Below are 23,450 nucleotides of genomic sequence, written 5' to 3'. Positions count from 1 at the left end.
AAAAGTCAATTTTGTTTATTATAGGTTAATGAAAAAAGGGCTAATTTGTATCGATTTACACATAGAATCGGGTTAATTTTCCTTTAATCTTCCTTAAACTGTAAGTAGTCAAGGAAAAAAGTATATTTGGGGAAACTCACGTTTTTATGTATATGTACAGATATATTGAGTGAGATGATGAATTTAGGAGACAATTTTAATTTCTTACTCAGTTTCAATTCATTTATTTTTTTAATTATTTTATTTATACAAATAGTATTCTAATTAAAATTGTAATTTAAGGATTTCAGTAAATGGCATCTTGCTGTTTTCTAAATACAGAACTGAACTTCATCCTTAAGTTTTATCCACATAAAAAAAATTTCTAAAATCTATGTTTGAACTACAGTTGATTTAAACTATAACTGGTTTTCCGACCACAAGTTCCTAGTTCTTTTAGCTAATTATAGCTGGAGTCCTCATATTATTAGCTGAGATGTCAGTAGTTACTAATTGGGTGAGGTGCTTGCTTAAATATGTGATATGTGAGCATCTCTGTTATGCATAGCATTAAGTCAAAAACTACACAAACAGAAATTTAAAGAAGAAAAATGCATAAACTAATTAATTATTTATTTACTAGTTTGTTAGGGTGTCACTCTTACCTTTTTTGGAGAGATATGACCTTAATTCTGATGCAAAATGCTCACATATATGTCGTGTGAAGAGTGAAATACCAATTTAGTTGTTCTCCACTAAATATGACTTTGGTCAAAATGATGTGACATTCCTAAAATGGCTCTTTAAAAAAAGAGATCTAACAGACAGAACGTACTTTAAAATATGTTGCAAGGTAGAACAAGTTGTGTAAGATGTAGAACTACTTACCTCCATAAAAATTTATGTCCATATCCTGAAAAAAAATTGTATCTCAATAGTTTTTAATCCGCATGTAAGCTTGTATAACAAAATTAGGTACCGTCATGTAGGGCTACTTTGTGCAGGATTTCGCAGTTTTTGAACTTTGACATGTAAAAAAACTATGTTAATTCAAATTTTAGTAAAATTTATTGATATTATATTCATAACTGGACTCAGACGAGTGAATTTGATCAATGTTGGCATAATTTGTATGTAATATTTACAAATAATAAGTCAAAACATACCTTGCACAAAGTAGCCCGCCAAGTGGGGCTACTTTGTACAGAGATAGGAATTCAGTTGATTAATCATGTTTTTAGTAAAATATTGGCATAAAATTGTTAAAAAAGTTAATTGTTGACATTTTTAATAACAAAAACATCAAGATATGCAGGGTGCGTACAGACTCCTTATACTCCTTGGAAATAAAAAAGTCTCCAAGGAGTACTTGGAACTACTACTTAGATTTCCAAATTAGTCCTTAGAGACTCCTTATATTATTGCATTGCATAGATCAGTGGTCGGCAAAGTGCGGCTCCGGAGCCGCATGTGGCTCTTTGGCTCCTTAAGTGCGGCTCTGGCACAAATGTCCACGGAAGGCGCAATAATATTTTCATTTTAAAAAAAACTTGTTAAGAAAAAAAATTACATCTTATTTTGATAAATTAAAATTCTTCTATAAATAGAGAACATGTATAATTTTTTGTTTAAATTAAAAGATAGATAGGTAATTAAAATTTTATATTGTAGTAAAAATCACTTGGACCGGTGCTGTGGCTGATATACATTAACTCGGTTTTTAGCTTTTTTAATTGTATTGATTTTAATGTTTTCCACGATTTTAATCTAAATGATTGCCGCATAATAGCATTCGNTGTTTTAATGTTTAGCACCTTACATGATTTTAGCTGTTCTACGCCCGCCATGTTCATGGGCTGTTGCCATGTCTGATGTGTATTTTATGTAATTTATGTTTCTACTGTTCTCTGGATAATTTTTTTTTTTGGATTTTAATAAACATTTACCCGTATGCCGTAAATAAGGGCGGGTCGGGGTAAATTCTTCCATATTGTAGTAAAAATACCTAACGAACATCGAGTTAAAGTTTATTAGTTTTCGTAAACGTAAACACAAACCATGTACAAGCTACAGGCTGAAATTGTATGTATGTTTTCGGGGTACTCCTGTGTGATACAAAGGTACCACAAGCATGCGCACATACTTTTTCTAAAGGAGTGGGGGTACAAATTGGCATCACAACACAAGTGGTCTGCTTTGAATGACCTGGAGAAGGAAGACATGATCATATTCAACGCTTAGAATAGTATTCCTGACTCTTACGATCAGCTGAAAAAGCTCGCGTTTGCTGTTCTTTACCTTTTCGGTTCTACATATATATACGAACAATCTTTTTCAAGCATGAACATTATCAAGAGTAAACTGAGAAGTCCTCTCATTGATGAGAATGTGGAATCATACCTAAAATTAAAAACAACAGCATACAAACCTGACTTACTCAAACTTTCCAAGGAGATGCAAGCACATTGTTCGCATTAATAAATATTTATTAAGTATGAATTTTAGTTTTATTTAGTGTACTACTTATTTAGTGTAATAAAAGTTTACCAAACAAGCAGATTTGGCTCCCAATTTGTTTTAAAAATTGTTGTAATGTTCACATTTGGCTCTTTGGCTAAAAAGTTTGCCGACCAGTGGCATAGATGAACTTACTAAGTCCGCTGATGAATTTGCTGTCCAAACAAGGAAACTAAATGATGACTTATCTGTCAAAATCTAATAGTTTACGAAAAACTTTAAAAGAAAAAAAATTTAATTGCAAGAGTTAGAAGAAAAAAAATAACAGCAAATTATTTTAATTTTACATTTTACAAGCAAATTTAATTTATAATTTACTGTGATTTTTTTTTTTTTTGGTTTAAAATGCCTTAGATTTTCTTATGTATTCAAATTTAAAAATATAAGATTGTTAGGTTTTTATGCTAATCTTTAACATCTGTACTTTAACAATTAGCAAATAATTTTAATTTTACAAGAAAATTTAATTTATAATTTACTGTAATTTTTTTTTTTTTTTTGAGNTTTTTCTTATGTATTCAAATTTAAAAATATAAGATTGTTAGGTTTTTATGCTAATCTTTAACATCTGTACTTTAACAAGATTTATTACAATATTTGAAACTGAAAAATGTATTTATGTGCAAAAGTGATAGCTTTATTTATTTTGATTTATGAAGTTCGACAAATTCAAAATTTATTTCCAAAGGGCTGGAAAAAAATATACAAAATATACATTTTTGCAAGTTCCTTATAATAACTGCTTTTAAAAAAAAATTCTAGTTATCTTTTACACAAAGTTTTTAAATTTTTGACAAGTCCTTAAAATTTTGGACTCCTTGGATACTCCTTGGATTTCTTCTTCTGATATCTGTATGAACCCTGGATATGTAAAAATATTAGTTAAAAAATAATTTTCAGCGTTAAACTATTTTTTATAAAGAATTTTTTTCTTAAAAAGTATATTTATTTCAAAATATTTGAGTTTAAACAAAAGGAAACCATATACATTTTTGAACAATAAAATGGATGAAATTTCAAAAGTAATAATTATTACATATTCATTAACATTTATAATATTGATAAATTTGAACATAACATGCTTAACTTGCATCATACANTGTCAAAATCACCTGATGTCCTATAAAATATATTTTTGTGTGTTAAATCGTTGATTAATTCATTAGAAAAATCTTTGTAGAAGAAAAATAACAGTTTACCAGCACGTTTCACGTGTTTCTTGTGAATTTTATTAGAGATAGTATTTCTGTGGATTTTGTACTTCCGAGAAGCTTTTGCAATCGGCATACCACCAGCAACTGCTTGCAAACATTGTTGCAGCTTTTCTAAAGTGTAATCATGGTAGTTTCTCGTTCTAGGTATTTTTTTTATAACGTCTGATAGTTTTTCTGTCGAAAAAAAAATGCATGAAACTTTGCACAAAGTACTTTTGCACAGTGCATTTTTTTCATTTTCCGTTTATTAATTTTCATTTATTAACGCTAACATGATATAATTGTAATATATAAATGAAAAATTTTGCACTTACGACAATTGTTTTATCAGCGTCTTTGCATTTCACAGCTAAAGTTTCCACGCACACTTTTCGATGTCCGACGTTCTCGGAAAGTTGTTGACATTAGATAAACAAAACACACTCTGAGATTGTTTTAAAATTCGAAAAAAAATTTGTGGCAATAGAGGAGACTTCTATCTTCAAATTCCACACATTTTTAACTTGAAAAAAAACATAATACTGAATAGCAGCACTTGAAAAGTGCCAAATACGAATTTGCACAAAGTTAAGTAGCCCCACATGACAGTATTTTATTAATTAAGGTTCCCTAAGGATATTGTGAAAATTTATTTTATCATGATCTCAATTGAATTTATTAACCTCTAGCCTACAGCTTATAAGATGTATCAGAATAGTAGGTATACTAAGCAAAAATCTTGATATCCGAATAATTTAGGATGAATCAGATAAAAACTAAATGTAGTTAGCAATTGCATAAATTAGAAAAGAAGTAACTATTTCCTATGAATATTTCTTTAATGAAATAGAAAACAGGCATAATAAATGTAATAATAAATTTATTATTTCCTCTCCAAGAGGCTGTCTTGGCCAAATTTACTACCGTTTAGCAGTACCTTCACAAATCCAACTGAAGGAAAAACGGTAGTTTCACAAAATACCTTTTTCTACAATTTTATTTTGTATTCCGTAAGAAACGATAAATCCATATTTTTACCATATTTTGTGTTGATTGTTAATATAATTTTTAATTTTCACAAATTATGTCTTAATTTTCACAAAATAGGTACCTCTCAATAAAACCTAGACAGACCCCTGCTCTCTATTTCCATATTGTAATTCTTTCACATTTCTATTTAATCATTTAATTAAAAAATAGCAAAATAAAAATTTATTATTACTAAGCTTATTTGAAAAAAGAAAAAAAACCTACCTTGATTGTTAATAAAGATTCCAAAATTCGGAGTGGTTTTGTATCATGACTTTATAAAAATATGTGTGCTTATTAGGGTTTTTTTTTTTTTTTTTTTTTAGTTATATTTTCCTTTCATAAAACTTGATTTTTTTTCTTCCTCTAGGCACCTCCAAATGTTATAAATAGTGAACAAAGGCATTGTGCAGAATCAGTATTTTTGAATTTTCAAAAGTCAAAGAATCCATTTCATATGTGTCAATATATTCTTGGTAATTCTATTTTACCTTATTCTTAATGATTTATTTTTGTTTAAAATTTCTTTTACTAAACAAATCTAACTATTTTAAACTTATATAATAACTATAGCGTAACAAAATTACAGAAAAGTCATTGACAGCAAACTAATGACACAATGCTGTCAACGACATATTTAACTGCTTTTTCGAACAGATTAAATTTATATTTAAGCACATTAATGTGTTTAAAAATTAATGTGCTTGAAAATAAATTTCATATCTATCAATTCATCTTATTGGCATGAAACATTCAAAAAGTAAATAATTGCTCTTTTGTTTGAATAATTAAGAAGAAAAATAGTATTGTATTAGTCAGTGCAGCAACTTTAAAATTGTTAATGTAAATATTTGAATTTAGTAAATAAATAATTTGGTGTATTTAAAATTTATGTGCTAAAAAATAAATTCTGTATTCATCACTTACGCATGATATATTTGGAAAAAAATTTGTCGCTTTTTTGTTTTAAATATTAAGGGGAAAAAAACAACTATTTTAGTGGTATTGTCAGTGCATTAAGGTTAAATTAAAGATTAATTTTTAATTTCCACACTTATTGTTATTAAACTCTTTCTTAAAAATGTGAGTTCTATATTTTTAATACATTGCGAGACAATTTGCTGTTCTATGACCGTTTATAATTCTATGTGTGTCTTGATGCTTTGCATTTTATTTAAAAATAAAATTTTAAGTCGAAGATAAGATATATATTCAGTAAAATGTGTCTGTTTATATAATAAATAATAATTGAAGAATTTAATGGAGAAAAAGTATTAAGTGACATTTTTTCTAACTTAGGAGTATTAACTTTTGAAAATATAGAAATATTAGGAAATTCTTTGCAAAACTTCTTTAGTACTGCGACAAAAAAAAATTTTTTTTATTGAGATTTCTGATCAGACTAATTCAGAATTGTTTGACTTTTACTGTATGTTACATATCTATATTTTTAATTTTCAATGTACTGGGTCTTTATTGATTTCTGATTTGCTTGCTTTTATTTATTTATAAACTTTATGGTGTTATTTTTGTTTTTAGCTAACAGTAAATCTGACTATGTACAATTTCAAGCAGCATCTCTTTTGAAACAAGCTGTTATAAGAGAATGGAAATTAATGGAACAAACAAATAAGGATCAACTCCGGACTGGTCTATTGAATTTTGTTATTCAAAACCATTGGTAAAGTATTGTTCTTAAATAAATTCTTCTGTATATGAAATGAGTTATTTAAAGAAGTTGCATAATTTCTCAAAGTAATTCATTATCAAAATAAGAGAAAAATTTGAAGCTTTTGAGAAATAATTAAAGGTAAGCTAAAAGACAATATCTGTATATAAATTTTGTTCAAAAAAAGTAAACTAATAAAAAGACTAATTGATTAACAACTTTAAAGATGATATGTGCTAAACAGTTGTTCAAAATAAATGAAAACTAGGTAAACTTGTCAGTTTCATTTTTTAGTTCTTCGATAGCTATTTTAATGCAATACATGTTAAATTAATCCCCAGAAATTGAAGTGGAAATATATGCTTTGTTAAAAACTTCATTGGTTTCAAAACATATAAAGATGGCAATAAAAGTTAACATGTTTCAAGTGCTCAAAAATAGAGGCCCATTATCAAAACTTGCTAGACATTAATGAAAGAGAGAAATAAAAAAGTGATTTGAAACACAAAACCTAAAGTTGCCTCCAAAAAATTAAAGCATGTTGACTTTTATCACAATCTTCATGTTCTTTGAAGTCAATAAAGTTTTTTTATCAAGCATTAAATCTATGTATTTGCTTATAATAGCAATTTATCTTCTTTCATAAATTGTCATTATAACAGATTTTAACTGTATTTAGATTTTACATTATGAAAAATGTTTTAAAAGTTGTTAATTAATTTTAAAATTTATATCTTAGCTTACAGAACTATGTTAGAGAGCAACTGTTGTTGGTTGTAGCTATTATGGTGAAGCGCACAAGTGTTGAGCAGGACTCAGAGGTTGTGGCTGATTTTCTAACTGAAGTGTCACAATTAATTAGCAGTGGCGATTCAACTATGGTATGACAGAAAATTATTTTTTAGTTTTTGCTCTTGTAAAATACTTTAAAATATCTTTTTCTTAGTAAATTGTTTTAAATTCTTACTTAATTTTGCCAGCATATTTCTAAAAACATTAAATAAGCAATATGATTGAAAATGTAAGGACATGGAAACTTGATTTCTTTAGGTATATACAGCTTACTAAAATGTGTATCAAGAGGCTAGTTAAAATTTCTTTGCAAAATTTCTCATTTGATCTGTTAATGTAATAACATTTGTGTGCATTACTTACCTTTTTTCGTCCTTCTTGAAGTAGTATTAAACAAAAATATAGTTGATTCTGTAGCATGCAAGGCAGTCTTAATTGTTTTCTTGTGCATTGACAATTATTTTTTCTTTTGGTATTGCCATTTCAAAGGACTGTAAAAAATTATTACCACAGTACCAGTAAGTAGTAGTACGTATTACCATAATATTGGTAGTACTTACTACCACAATTAATCAACAATTAATTGCAGTAATTATTAATAATTACTACCTCAATAAACTGACACAGGGTGCGTAGCGTTTTTAAAAAGTGCTTATTTTCGTTTTTTAAAAGCCCTTAAAGGTGCTTTTTTCCATGGATGTTTTTAAAAAGTGCTTAATTTTCCCTGTTCCGAAATGTGATATTTTTCTTTACCATGTTGATTTTCGCCACAAATTATGCAAAAAGACATTGTTCTATTCAACGTTTTCACAATTAATTCAACCCCAATCTATTTCTGTATGAAAGCACCATTTGTTTTAAATGTTTGATGAAATACTTGCGAGTCCGCACTTGCGTATACTGAGCTGAATTCAGTGGTAAGGATTTTCAACTCTTGTGTGCAACCCTGCTGCATTTTGCAAGAGATTCTCAATTTCAGATTACATTTTCCCCTCTCTGTAATAGAATCGAAAAATCTCTCGAATTTTTGCTGATTGTGGGAACCAACTAAACATTGTCAATTTTTTGTTCTCTATTAGTGATAGAAAATTTCATTTCTCTTGTTAATTTCATCGTTTGTAACGCGCCATCGTCTTTGTCACTGTAAATGAAACCGGATAAAACCATCAACTGTCAAAAACTTGCCAACCCTGTTTAATTATGATGTTTTTAAAAAATATTTTTTGAGTGCTTGAAAACTGCTTAAAAGGTGCTTATTTTTTGTTGAAAAATTTGGCTACGGGCATCATTAAATTATTTGGAGAATTTTCACAGCCTTTAAAACGGACATATTTTTTTATTGAAAAGAAAAACCTTTACTGAACAGTTTTTTAGTAGTGTTATGTATAATCATACTATAATTACGGTGTGCGTAATAATCCTTCTTTATTTTATGTTTAGCAAGCTATTGGGTGTTCCATACTAACAGCTTTACTAAATGAGTTTTCAAGTTCCACAAGAGCCAGCGATGTGGGCCTTACATGGGAAACACATTTGATGGCTAAAAGGAAGTTCGAGGTATTTTGAGTCTTCAACTTATATTTATTCAAACTTTGAAAACAGTGTTTGTAATAGACATTACACAATTAAATAGTGTTATTTGTTAAGTATTTATGCTATTTAGTATGACAGCAATAATATTCAAGGAATTAACAATGTTTAAGGATAGTAAATATTTTTAAAAATGTATATTTTCTCATCTTCTTTAATTCTTAGGCAAGAAAAAAATATTAATTTGTCGAATTTTAACAGTTTTTAGAATTTACTTTGTTATTTGTATTCAGACATAATATGCATATTATTTCTTTAAAATGCCTCTTTAAAACAAAAAGAAGAAAAAAAATGTATCCTCACAATTGAAATGCTACCACTGGATCATAAATTCAAATTTGTCTCCTACTCTAACACATTCACACAAATATTATTGTTAAAAAAATGCGGCCTCATCTAACATATATATGTATATAATCAAATATAATGATTTTTAAAAGTTGTAGATAAACTCAGTGCTGTTTAAATCCAAGTTTAATTTTAAAAAACTCTTATAAAAATTGAACCAAACTCTATGCAGGGGAAGCCTACAATTGAGCTACAAAAAGAATTCTTACTCTTTCTTTGTGTAGTGTAATTTTCATATAAAATGAGCCAAGAAAAATTTAAAAGAAAAAAGATTGGAGGTATTTTAAATATAACTAGTTATGCCTAAGAAGCGATGGAACTGATACTTACACTAAGTGCAATAAAAAAAATCAGAGAGAAAAAAAAATATTATTAAACAGGGTGAACTTGCACATGGTAATATTGAAATAAAGTCTTTTGAGTTTAAAGGGAGTTACATATATTTCAAGCTTTTTCAAAGGATATACTTTTACCATACTGCTGAAGCTTAACAAGAACATTGGAAAATAATATCTAGGGTAATGAACATTAACGAGATTGAATCTAGGGTGTATTGTTACGAGAAGAGACAATGATTATAATTAAGATTTTGGAATTGCAACATTTGTCTTCCTTTTTTCTCCTGTGGAAACTTTATTAAACTAGAAGCTTGGACATACACCTGGAGAAAAGAGACAAGGTTTTAGTTATAGATTTAAAAAGATATATTTAGTTATAGATTATAGATTTTTTTTTTCTTACTTTATCCTCACTTTTCTGTGGCAACATTTTCTCATCCTTTTTTTTTTAAAAAAACAAAAACTGATGAAAAGTAATCTGCTGTTTAATCTGAAAATTACTTTTCTTGTCTGATAAATTTTTTCTTTAAAATCAATCTTAAATATGATTCCCTTCTTCTAACATTTGAATATGTGTCAGATAGTAATCTGTCATATATTTAAATGTCATAAATTTAAGAAATGTTTATTGTTTTAAGTTTTTGCATTTTTAAATTATTCTTTTTTAATGTTCATTTTTGCAGAAAACAGATTTGAAGAGATTGTTTCAGTTTTGTCTGCAAGGTCTCAATGAATTGAACAAAGTTGGCTCACCTATTCCTCCTGAGACTACTAAACTCTTCAAAAAATTTCTAATAATTGCTGAACAGGTTCTTACATGGAATTTTCAGTTTGCAATGATTTGTATCCTTTTTATGATGTTCTTATACTATTTCTTGCATTATTTAATGCATTAACAATTTTTTTAGTTATCTTTTTTCTGGTGCTAAGTACCTCCATTTAAAATACTTCCTTGTATTTAAAAAAAATATATATACATGTTCATTAAATATACAGAAGTGTTTTTATGGTATTGTATTATTTTAATTAAGCCAACTTTATACAGAGGGCTACCAAGTAGGTCCCTTTTTACTCCCTAAGTCTCTTTTTGTAATTTTAATATTTTTTTAAAAATATTTATTTGGTTCTATTTTTCAGTTTTAGTCTCCTCAAGTCTGTGTATTATAATTTTCTAAATTTTAGTCTTGATTCTTTTTTATTATCTACTTTTTTTCTAATAAAATGAATTCTACATATTACTTTTTGCAATGAATAAATAATTCTACTTCTGCCCTTTTTAAGTGCCTAATTTCACTACAAAACAGGTGCCACTAGTTTTTTTTAATTATTTTTTTTATGTGAAATTGTAGTTTTTTTTTTAAAAAAATTCCTAGTTTCCTCTAAAAATTTATAGCTATTATGCCATTTCTTACTTTATTTTGATATTATAATAATTGGAATTTTAAAAAATCTAATATTTAATATTAAAATTTATAATTGAACTCTGAGAAAGAGTTCCAATAAGATTTCATTTTTAAAAAAATCATACTATAACTTTAAAAGAGATCGCTACTTAAAATATGGAATATTTTAAGTTTGTGTGAACATTCTTTTAAAGCTAAGAAGTAATGTTATTCTTCATTAAGAAATGACAAGGCCTGAAATTTTTAGTGACTAGTATCTAGCACAGTATATGCTATATGTTTACAATTCTATGAACAATGCTTTGTTTTTTCAACATCTTTATAATAATTTTATGTATCTCGATAATTTGAAATTCTAATTTTATACTATACATTTAAATGTAACATAAAAACAGTTTTTATAGAAGAAATAAATTATTATTAGAGAAGCACATAATCCTCTTTTTTTTTTCAAATTAAATCTCATTTTTTGTTTTGTTTTTATTGAAACTATGCGAAAAGACCAGTAAATTTTTCTCAAGTAATATTTCTACTAATTCTTTTCATAGCCATTTAATTTTAGTTAAAAGTTAGTGCTTAAAGTTTATTATTCAATTGAATATTTGCTTTTGTTTTTCATTTTTTATAGTTTTTTTTGTTCTTGCTGCAGCCTAGCATTTTCATATCATTTGAACTCTGAAACTGTATAATGTCTTATTATAAATCCTTAGCTATGTATAAGTACCTAGGAAATTGGTTGGGATGTTTGAGTCTCAGCCAAGTCCTGCCTTAAGACCTAACAGTGAATGGCATGATGTGTTTTTAGATCCAAATGTGATAGGCTTATTTTTCAAGGTCAGATTAAAATTTTTGCCTTTTATTTGTACAATTATATACTGTAAGCATAATTTTCTACTCATTAACCTATCTTCAATCAATATAAATATTTAACTGTTAGAATAAAGGTTTGATTAGTATGAAGTAAAGTCTTGATAGTTTGTCTATTATGAAAATATGTGTATATAAAGATCCAATAAAATTATTTATTTTCTTAAAGCAAGCCTTTGAAAACTGTTATTTTATTTGAAAAGTCACAGTTATAGTTGTTTATGTAAAATGACTAAAAATTATTAAAATTGAAAATTATGTGGGCAAAAAAAAAATTGTTTTTCCATGGAATTTTTAATATATCCTTTTTTTAATGCTACCAAAAATAATTAAATAAACTAATACAGGATAGTTATATTAAATTTTTTTATATATGGGACATATTGTTATGTTTGTTGCTACCAGATTATTTTATTTTCTCTTAGTAAATATATGTAGATCCGAAGGTTGGAGAATATAAGTTTTAATTTGAAAGTGGAAGCTAATATTACGAAATTTTTAGCGACTTTCCAAAGAAATTGGTATCAGAAGGAAATTAATATTTCTAAACAATATATCAAATTCATTAAAAAAAATTCCTGCGAGTTTATGATTCATTTTTAGAACTATGCTTAACAAGCACTGTGTGTGAGTTAAAACTAAATGATCAGTAGAAAATCTTAATTTTTGTTAATAATGGACTGTTTTGTTAATAGTAAATACTTATTTCATGCAGGGTTCGTTATCATTGGCAAAATATTAATTATAATAATCTGTGGGTGAATAAAAAATTTTTTTAGATTTAACTGAAAGATTACTAGCCTGGCTGGTAGGGCACTGGGCCCATGTCCAAGAGTTCATGGATTTGATCCCCGACAGTCAAAGACTCCCCGTGTAGTAAATGGTGACTGATGCATGTTGAATCTGTCAAAATTACAAGGCTTCAGAGTTGAACATCGGTAGTCGTAAACCCAAAATTGGGTCAGCTGTTCAACAACTGATTTAAAAATAATAATTGCTGAGGGCTGCAGTGGCTCAGGGGATAGAGTGTTTGCCTTCCAATGAGGTGAACCAGGTTTGAATCCCATCGATAGCTGGTAGATACGAATTCTGCCCCCGTCTTGCAGTGACCTCAGTGGTCCGGCTAGCCTCTGGATGTTTTCGTGGTTTTCCTCTCCATGTTCCACCAAAAAGTCCTCCACAAAGGCAAATTTCTCCCAATACTTGATAAATAAGCTCCCTTGTCTTTTGGATTAGATTCAAAATTACAAGACTACGGAGTTGAACATTTGTAGTCGTAAACCCACAATTGGGTCGACTGTTCAATGACTAATGAAATAAAATAAAATAATCATTGAAAATATTTAGCATCCTACAAAGTTCTATCTACGTCAAAAAAGAATTTAAAAAATGCTGTGTGTTATTTAAATGGTTAGCTTATATTTAAAACTCTGTCATGAAACATAGAATTGTCAGAGAATTTGATTTTAGATAAAACAATATTAGAGAGTAATGCATTTTTTTATGTTTTATAAAATATGGAAAAGCTTTTGTATATAATTTATATATAAAGTGCATTATAAATCTACTTTTAAAAATTTGTGTAGTAAAATTTCCCATCCCATTAGTTAATAATCCCAGGTGTAATATTTGACTATTCTGTCAAAAAATAAGTATCATTATTTATTGCATAAAAAAATTTTTATCTGATAAAATATTGTATTGAATAAATGTGTGGTTTGGAATTATGTTAACATGTTTTTTAAAAAAACATTAAAAGATCAGAGAATCAGGAATTTTTCTTCTAAATTTCAGTGAAATCTTGCTAACTTCTCTTGATGCTAATTTAGTTGTGTTTTTAATAGCTTCACTGGCAAGTTAGGGAAAATCCAGATCTGTGTCATCATACTCTTCAGTGTTTTTATCAGTTAGCATCATTAAATGGCAGTGTAATGAATAAAATGGAAGCTAGGTCAACGTATCTTGGATGGTTCATTGAAAATTTGCTGCGGTTATTATCTAGGTATGTTTTTTCCTATATCCATAAATATACTTTCAATAATAATTTGAATTAAAATCAGATGTAATATTCTAGAAAGTAATGTCAGTGGTCAATCACAGTTGTAATATAGTATATTATATGCATGTACTGACTATATTATTCCCTTATGATCAGTGATAATAAAAAAAAGGCTTGAATCTTATTTTTTTTTTTTTTTAAAGTTAGCTATTTAAATAATGAAAGAGCAAGAATTTGTTAAATAGAAAAAAGTTTTGAAATGTATATTTCCTTTTTAACTACTTTAGTATGTTCTCCTTTAAGTAAATTTGGCAAGTCAATTTAAAAAAGTCATTTTTTTATTCGTAATAAATTTAAGAAACAGTGAAATGTAATTAAATATTTTCTTTCTAGTGGTCCTTTGAAAGACTATGAAGTAATAGGAGTGTCCAATATGATTAGTCGTCTTCATGTGTTTTATCCCAATGCCTATATGTCCAGTATATCTCCGGACGTTTTACAAGCTTACCTTTTAAAACTGACTGATTTAACTTGTCACTTCACCGAAAGAGCAGCTCAGGAAGAATCAGTAATAATTTATAAATGATTAAAAGTTTTTAATTAGATTTGAGTATGTTTTTAGTGCTAAAGTAATGTATTTGGATTCTTTTTTTCAGCAACAGGAAGATAAAGTCTATATGGAAGCATTTGAGCATCTCATCGAGGCGTGGGCTACTATTTTACAGGACAACCAATTATTCCCATCCAATTTGTTGAGAGAATCGGCAATCCAAATATTTAATCATTATTTAAAAACCCATCTTTCAGCACCTGACGAAAATAGAGGCCCTGTGAGTAAATGTGTGCTTTAAATTCTGATTTGAAGATCATGTTAAGGGATATTATAATAAATTACAGATAATCAGCTTTTGAATGCTTGGAAATATGAGATACTCTTCTTTTAAAAATCATTTAATTAAATGCTTGTTAGAATAAATTAGTATATGGTGCTTACAGCTAACCATAAAGCAATTTTGTGGAGATTTAGGTGTTTTTTATGGTTAGACTGTAGAGTAAGGTGTCTTTTTGACTGGCTACTGTATGTTTGAGATATTACTGTATTAATCTGTGTGCATTTTTCTATTTATTAATATAAGGATTTCTTATTATTAGAAAATCTCTTTTTTTTTTAATTCATTTTCCTGGTTTTGTATAAGAACATAAAAATTGCCAAAAATATGTGGAGCATCCTTTTGTAAATTTTATTAATAAGTTATATTGAATTGAGTTTTTTAATTTTTCCAATTTGCATGCAAAATATTCGTCTCAATTATAATTTATTTTTATAAAGTTTACATTTTAAACCTTCACTCTATGAATTTTTGTTTCATTCAAGACATAATATTTGCCTATCAACAAGCAAATACTTATTGAATAAAAAAATATTTATGTTTCTAATAAAATATTGTTGTGTTTACACTGTGTGTATATATTACAAAAATATGCTCTAGAATTTTAGAAAAGTCTTTTCTGGAATAGTAAGGGAATTTTATTTCTGCAATTCAGTGATAACTTTGTAAACGTCATTTCTGTTCTAGTCAAATCCATTTTTAAATATTTCATCTTGTTTTTCATAAACATTTCTTTATGCTCTTGTTTTTCATTCATTATTTCTACAATATATCATATTTATTGCCTTGTGAATGATGTAATTATTCACTCATAAATATTTCTCTTTTTTTTATATTCTGATTTCTGCATTGTACCATAATTATTGCCTGGTGAATGATGTAGTATTTCTGTTATGCTCTATGTTCCATGTTTTTTTTTGTTTTTTTTTTAATATAACATCTTTGTTTTTACTTACTTTTTTATTGTTTTTCACGAGTAATTTTATTCATAGAAATTTATGTATTTATTTCGAGGAGTTAATCAATTAAAATTAACTGCAATTTTTCCCAAACTAATTTGTGCTGTTTACAATTTATTATTTTCACATTATACAGGTAGGAAATAGCAACAAAGAAGAAATAGATGAGATCGAAGAAGATGATAGAGTCAAATATCGTGATCAGTTAACAGCTATTGGTGTATTTGGTAGACTTGTAATTGACCACAGTGTTCCTATATTAGTGAGGTACTTAATACAACTATTGAGTGAAAGTTTACAACTACTTTAAATCTTAGATTACAATTTGTTTTTAATTTTTTTTTCCCATTGGTATTTTTAAATATGTGATTCTTAACAAGTGATTACAGAATACCAAGTTATCAATAATCACCACTTCAACAGGTCTTGAATATGAAATTAGTCTGGCAAAATTATCTGAAGTTCGAAGCCATAAGCATATAATAGGATATTAATAACTAATAAAATTATAAAAATTGTTTAAAGAGATAAGCACTTGCTCAATCATGTCTGGAAATAGTCTTCATTTTTAAAAACTTTGTTTATAGAAATCTACAACAGGTATTCAAGTGTCTTTCAACTATTTAGCCATCATTAATGTTTCAAATTAGTTTAAGTTATCAGTTGTATGACTCTATCTTTAATTATACAGGTTGGCCACTCATCTAGAAAACCTGGAATTATCAGGGAGAAAACTTGAAAACATCTCATCTTTTTTAAAAGATTTTAAGTTGGCCAAGACTTATGAATTAAACATGCTTTACTTTTTTGTGCTTGTTTAATGATTTGAATATTCTAAATAACTTAAATTTTGATCATGAATTTAATTTTTTACTTTCATGTAAGGTTTTAGAAAGAAACATAAGTACATCAATTTTTCATAATTTTTTTGAATATATCTTTTTGCTCATTATGCTAGATCAGAACAATCTTGGAGTTGTACATCAAATTCCACCTACCCAGCGAACCATCCAATTTATGTGAATTCTACATTATTTACAGACAATTGCATAGATTTTTAATGGAGTAATATTGTTTAATTCATTGAATCACTAAGGTTTCTTTTTTATGCCATCTGCATATTTGAAATCTGATAATTTTTTTTTTAAAGAAAAAAAAAAAAGTCGGAACTGATTTAGATCTTTTGATATATCTATTTGTAGCTTCATGCTGTCATATTTTATTTTAGTTGTGTCTAACAAGTTTAACACACATTTCTAAAACCTGGGACTAACAAGGAAACTGGTATTTTTCTGATACGCTTAGTACTAGAATTTATCACTGATTTGATATCTTCAAAAATCTTGCAACATACTACACGAAAATTCTAATTTTAAGGATTTTAAATAATCTAAGGTTTATCTTTAGTAGTACAAAATTTGGCCTTTGCTATAACAATTTCCTATCTACCAACAATATCTACTACTGTGTATTTTAAATTCAATCACTTTGGGCATGGTCCCGAGAGCTTGGAAAATCATGATCCATTCCCTTTGCCCTATTCTAGATTGCTGACTTTTGTCTAGAAAGTCCTTAGGTTGTAAATAGAAAAGATTTTAAAACCAGTAAAAACTGTTCCAAAGAAAAGAAACTGTTAGAAATTTTGTATTACCAGATCACTTTGAAATCATTAATTAGTGTGTTATTGTGTGGTATATCCTTCCCCAATACTGACTGCAAGACTCAAGGAAAGACATTCACGCATTTTAATCACACATTTTGCTGACACTGCACCCATTGTAGAAATACTGAAATTTCTCTATCGCTCCCAGGTTGCGGAAAGGTGTGTAAAAAACTTGTGGCAGAGCTTTGAGTAAAATACGCAAACTACAACTGGAGATGATATATGCGAGCGACACTAAAGTCATGATCAGTTATGCCTCATCTCTTAAAAAAAAAAATTTAACAAATCTGAATTGAAATTTGTAGAAGATAAAAAAAATAATATTTAACTATGCAGTAAGCCAAAGAATCCTACTGCATTGAAAATCTTTGTATATAGTTATAAATAAGGCCCGGATTTTGATGACATTTGCATTTTTGAACATTTTTTGTCTTTTAGAGCATTTTTTTAGATTTATAGGGCATTTTTCTTTAAATTTTGGGGCGTATTTTGCATTTTAATGCATTTTTTAAAGTTTTTTGTTAATTTTTTCCAATTTTTACTAATTTTTATCAATTTTCATTATTACACTGGCTTCCAAACAATGAAGAAAATCTGTGGAATATTAACAGGTGAAGCAAAATCTTTTCAAATTGAAGAAGAATTGTAAGTAAGTGAAACCGTCTTTNTTTATCCCCACAAAAAAAATTGTTAGTTGGGTAGAGTGTAGGTGGAACTAAATGTGCAGCCATCTTCACGTAGTAAGATTCAGATCATTAGGATCTAGAATAATGAGGGAAGATATACATAGTGGACTGTGGGAGCAACGTTGGCCCACTTAATATTGTGCCCCTGAAAGAGTGGCTAACAAATCTTCCCTACTGATACCTCAATGACAAGTGTCAATCAGATGGGCATTGGGGGAAAAAGATAAGAAAAAGATTTCTCAAGACTAATTTTTAATATCTTTATAACTCTCTTTTAATTTGGTATTAACATAAAAAATATAATGATTATGGAAAACTAAAACTGTATAACTTAGGAAAACTTGTTATTGCCAATAAAAAATTTTATTTTTATTTTATATGTTAAATTAGCAAAATCTTAGATGATTTACTCAACTGCAAGAATATCAATGATAAAAGATTTCATACTTATTTGAATTTGAGCTGAAAAATTACAAAACTGCTTATGTGCAGTCGAAAAATGTTTAACTGAAAAATGAATAAATAAAACATTTTGTTAAATTAACTTCTGTCACGCACTTGACAAACAATTGACCCTGTTCTAAATTTTTTTACAGTACTTCTTTTATCGAAGTTTGTAACAAATTTGAATGTTCTAAGAAATAGTTAAGCACTTAATGATTTCAAATTTACTTTGAACAGCTGGAAATTTTTTCATGAATATCTTTAAACTTACTGTAATCTCTTATATCTTTTAATTTTAACATGTTTTCAATTTTAGATTAGTTGAAGACCGAATTTCTCGATTGCATGGTCAGTTACAAAGAATTCACCAGACTGGTGGAGCAAATGATACCTCTGTTCTTGACTGTTTGAACGAAGACATACATTGGCTAGTCATGATATCTGGTATAATTCACTTTTTTCAGTTTGTTTTTCTATGACAGCTTAACAATTGTTTGATTGTATAATTCCTCTGAATGAATTTAGTCTTGTTCTTCATACTCAAAATAGTTTTTTACTTCTAAAATAAATTGCATTTTAATGTCCAAGCTTTAGCAAACTTCAACTTAGAGTACATAAATGTCTAATACTGTGTATTTCTGCTTGACAAGTCAGTTTGTTTTTCTGACCTGTTGTGTATTGTTTGTATTCTTTTTTACTGTGTCGTTACAAAGTAATTAAACTTAACTACAACGTGTGTTAAAATTATATGATAAATGGTTTCATAAAATCAAGAAAACTAACGATGCAAACAAAATACCTTCATTGGTACTCACAGAAAATAACTAACAAAATATCTTTATTGGTAATTACATAAATTAAACTAGAGATGCAAACAAAGTACCTTCATTGGTACTCAAAGAATTTGCCATTAGCACTGATTTGACATCATAATTGGACAGGTGCTGGACGCTTCGGCTTTTTTCTGTATCACTTGAATTTAGCTTCTTTAACACATTCCTATTTATTTGTAAAATGTTCAAACTACTCAGAAACAAACTATTCTCTTACGGCTTCCATGCCGTATTTTCACTAATGCTTTATATATCTCTTTTGCAGTTTTATCTATTCCAAACAAAATTCAGTGTTTTCAAGCAACTATAATTTGCTGTGATACACCTTCTGTCACTAAAGGTGTAATAGTACTCACAATGGCCTAACTGTACTTATTTGAACCAAAAGAGCACTAGTTGCCATGCTTTTTACTATGTTAGCCATTGCATCCTGACCAGTATGGGCATTCAACTATGGAATCATTCATCAAACATTTTACATGTTTACTTTAAAGTGTAATCTGTATTTCAGTATGTAAAAGGGATTTATAAAACCATCTTTGATTAAAATTGCTTAAATGCAATTTCTTTAACCAGAAACACAAAATTAAATTTAGCTTTTAAAATTAATTTTAACACAACTAAATTAATACTTTAATATGAAATTTATTGACTTAAATAGTTTACTGATTGCTTTTTTTAAAAAATAAACAAGCTTTCATTTTTTTATATTGATAAAATTTATATTTGTATTAAGTACTATTCTATTATATTATCATCTTTATACTTGTGGCAGTTTTCCTCTCCTCAAGAAAATTGATTTCACAATAAATTTACTTTTTGATTTTCGAAAATTTTGTTTGTTTCTATTAAGGTCATGTGCTTTCATCAATAAGTGAGGGTGAAACTGCACTAATTCCTTCTAAAATCATAAGATATTGCCTGAGTCAAGCAGAAAATGTAAATGTTGAAACAACACTTCAGGTTTTAGCTTCTCCTACTCACAGAACATGTGACATTCCAGGTGCTGAAGTTTCTACTGATTTAGTTGTAAGGTAATTGTATTGCTTAAAATTTGTTTTTATTAAAGGCTGAGGTACTGATAAAACAATATATACTTATCAGGCATTAGCCGGGATTACCTGGTTGGCAGGGCGCTGGACTCATGTTTATGAGAACGAGAGTTTGAATCCAGCCAAAAACTCCCCGTGTAGTAAATTGTGATTGGTACCCGTTAAATGTGTCAGGTCACAAAGTCCTCCATGCTAAAGTAACAAATCAATACCTCTGTGGGAACTGAATTGGATATTGATCGTTCTCTGGTTCATTTCAAAATTACAATCTACGGACAGATGAATGAATGGGTCCGCCCTATAAAGAGATGTGGCAGAAGTCGAATTCTTGGCCATAGATGGTGCCACTGGAAAACAAGCACAAGCACAGCCTCTCTGCCTTAATGGCCGACGACAACAACAAGTAACTTCTTCAAGCATTATGTTTAAAATTTGTGACTATGCAATACCAGAAAATAGTATAATTCCTTATTCTCTTTATCCTTGCATTTGAAGAAAAAGTTTCTATTGTTTTATGGAAATTGCATTTACAATATACTGGGCTGATTGTGCTCCGGAAAAAATCCGGATTTTTTGCCAGAAGTTTCCGGAGATCGAAGGTCCAGACGTTTCAAAAAATCATTCATCGCAGAAGTTTCCGGAAATCAAATTTTCAAAGGTGGAACCAAAAAACACAGTTTATTTTATTTGTTTGTAAGGGAGAGCCAGAGAGATACTTTATAAGCTTATATTCGTGATTAATTTTCATTTTTTATCAGTAAATAGTTGTTGTAATCATAAACTCAAGAAAGAAAGACATATTTGTAAATTTTAATTACTTCTCCAGATCATCATAGGTATGTGTGAATGGTATAGGTATGTGTAAAATTTTAAATATAATTTAAGTAAACTAAGAAATATTGAGTAAAAGGAAGAAAAAAAACATTGCTTAATTTTTTTTTCTAATTTTTCAATTTAACCCTTTCGCGACGCAAAGCGCGAAAGCGCGCTTACCGCTGAGGCCGGCAGTCTCTCTAGCGTGTGTCTCCCCAGGGCCGGAGGGTTTTTCGATGTTAAGCCTAATTCCATGAAATTACCGAAATATCAGCGCGTTGTTTAATATTGTTCTGTAGAGTATTTAAGTGACATATGCTTTATATATATTTCTATGGATACTTTATTTACTTAAGTTATTTCTTGTTTAAATGTAATATAAATATTAATAAGTTTAAATATTTTGCATAATTTCCTCTATTTCCAGCTCAGTTAAAAATTTTCGACGCTTCGACATTCTAACGGTAAAAAGAAAAAAAATTCAAGCCTACAAGATCTAATTATCCACTAAAAACTAATCCGAAAATCGAAAGTAGCGAGAGAAAAAAAAAACTCCCTTACTTACTGTAAATAAATATCACGTGCTAATTTAAAGAGCCCTCATAAAACATTCCCCCCCTCCACTCCTTCCCCTAAAAACCACGTGACTGTACTTTCATCTTGAGTAGAAGGTCAAATCTACATGTATCTGAAACCATATGGACATACAATGCCATCTTTTGGAAGAAATTTCATTTTTTAAAACGTTCCGAAACGCTGGCACAAATAAGTGACGGTCGGGGGTGAACGAGAAAACTCTCTGACACGCGGGTGTGTCGGTCGGGAAGTGAGCGCGTTTCTTGCTGGCACATATATGTGACAGTCGGCTCGAAAGGGTTAAACCGGTTTTTTTTTTTTTTAACTCTAGAAATTTTTCCGGAATTTTGATTTGGGCTCATAATCACCCCTGAATGTATTAAACCTACTGTAAAATTACATTTGTTTAAGAGCTGTGGGTAATAAACTTTGGTGCATAAAATATATCTAAAATCATTTGACAACCTTATAAAATATTGTATATTTATTAAAAGTAGATTTTAGTATAACAACATTACACTAATGAGTATTATGTCATATCCGAAAGTTTTCAATTAATATGTGTTACCCACACTTTTGGAGAAGAGATTTGTACTCGTATTAGCATATTTACACAAAGGCTAGGAACAACGCAAACAAACTATTTTAACTTAGTGTTATGAGAAAGATCCAAAAGCGGCTTATGTAAATACAACAAATAAATATGTTGATGACATTCAGACGTTTAAAATGGTTATAAACTTGTTTTATATATCAAAAGACTTTAAATATGGGGAGGGTTTTCTTTTTTTGAAATTTTTTTGTTAAAATTATGTTTTAATTAAAAATAAAGGTGCATTCAGTAAATCAAAAAGCAAATTCATAATTTTTAATCCTTTATTTATTTAGGCTTATAGCTGCTGTCTTTAGGCTATGTGAAGTTGAGAAACGAGCTATTGAAGCAAATTTAACGCATCTACTAAGTCCTGAAGTAGGACTTACATTGGTATGGTTTTTGGGTCGTTTCTGTATCACATATTTATTACCCAATGAGTCTTATTACAATGAAGTAAGTTTACTTTTTCAAATATAATTTGCTGTTTTAAATATCTTTATTATAAAAATGTTGTAGATAAACTCATTATTTGTATATATACATACACCGAAGAGCCATTACATTATGACCACCCTCCATCTATACAATGGGCTCGTCCTGGTTTTCATGGTTTTTCGCCCATGAACGATGTTTTCATGAGGCACATTAAGACCCATAATCCTCATAGAGCAATCCCTGACGTCTGTAAGCTACTTAAACGTAGTTCACCCATTCATGGCAACAGTTTTTCCTGCGGGGGATGGTGTTTACCAACAGGATAATGCACCATGTAATAAGGATCGAATCGCCATGGATTGGTTCGAGGAACATTCCAGTGACTTTCAAGTCATTTCTTGGCCCCCAAATTCACCTGACATTAATCAGGGCTTCAAGTGCTGCTCATTTTGCGCCAGATCGGTATATTTGCGCATCACTGCGCAGAAACGGCATTTTATGTTAAATTTGCGCCGAATCTGCGCCAAAAAATTTTCGGGGACCAACTAAACATTACCAAATTTTAATAGCATAAGAAATTTTTTTTTCTCTTGTTGATTTCATCGTAATTGAAATGCCATCGTCTTCGTCAATGGCAAGGTAATGGCCTTCTTGCGCTATTCTATTTATAGATTAGTACCATGATCTTTGAATTAACTAGGGGACCATCCACTAAGTACATATTTTCATGTTGATCCTCAGAACAGTCAAGAATTACAAAGCTTCATAACTTCAAACTTT

At 28.7% G+C, this 23,450-nt stretch overlaps 1 protein-coding gene across 1 annotated transcript in view; it reads left to right on the top strand.

The window, feature by feature from the left end:
• The window catches only part of LOC107436149 (exportin-4), a 44,076-nt gene that overhangs the window by 1,732 nt on the left and 18,894 nt on the right, over window positions 1-23,450 (top strand). The window contains exons 2-14 of the mRNA XM_043040328.2: window positions 5,089-5,194; window positions 6,258-6,399; window positions 7,127-7,268; window positions 8,620-8,736; window positions 10,139-10,298; window positions 11,580-11,692; window positions 13,570-13,727; window positions 14,118-14,292; window positions 14,381-14,554; window positions 15,710-15,840; window positions 18,683-18,810; window positions 20,053-20,233; window positions 22,529-22,688. Of these exons, the coding sequence (XP_042896262.1) occupies window positions 5,089-5,194; window positions 6,258-6,399; window positions 7,127-7,268; window positions 8,620-8,736; window positions 10,139-10,298; window positions 11,580-11,692; window positions 13,570-13,727; window positions 14,118-14,292; window positions 14,381-14,554; window positions 15,710-15,840; window positions 18,683-18,810; window positions 20,053-20,233; window positions 22,529-22,688 (1,887 nt within the window). The remainder of the gene's footprint in view (window positions 1-5,088; window positions 5,195-6,257; window positions 6,400-7,126; window positions 7,269-8,619; window positions 8,737-10,138; window positions 10,299-11,579; window positions 11,693-13,569; window positions 13,728-14,117; window positions 14,293-14,380; window positions 14,555-15,709; window positions 15,841-18,682; window positions 18,811-20,052; window positions 20,234-22,528; window positions 22,689-23,450) is intronic.

Source organism: Parasteatoda tepidariorum, chromosome 5, assembly GCF_043381705.1.
Source record: "Parasteatoda tepidariorum isolate YZ-2023 chromosome 5, CAS_Ptep_4.0, whole genome shotgun sequence".
Classification (NCBI taxonomy): Eukaryota; Metazoa; Arthropoda; class Arachnida; order Araneae; family Theridiidae; genus Parasteatoda; species Parasteatoda tepidariorum.
The sequence above is the reverse complement of the archived record's forward strand: the minus strand, read 5'-3'. Positions and strand labels throughout refer to the sequence as shown.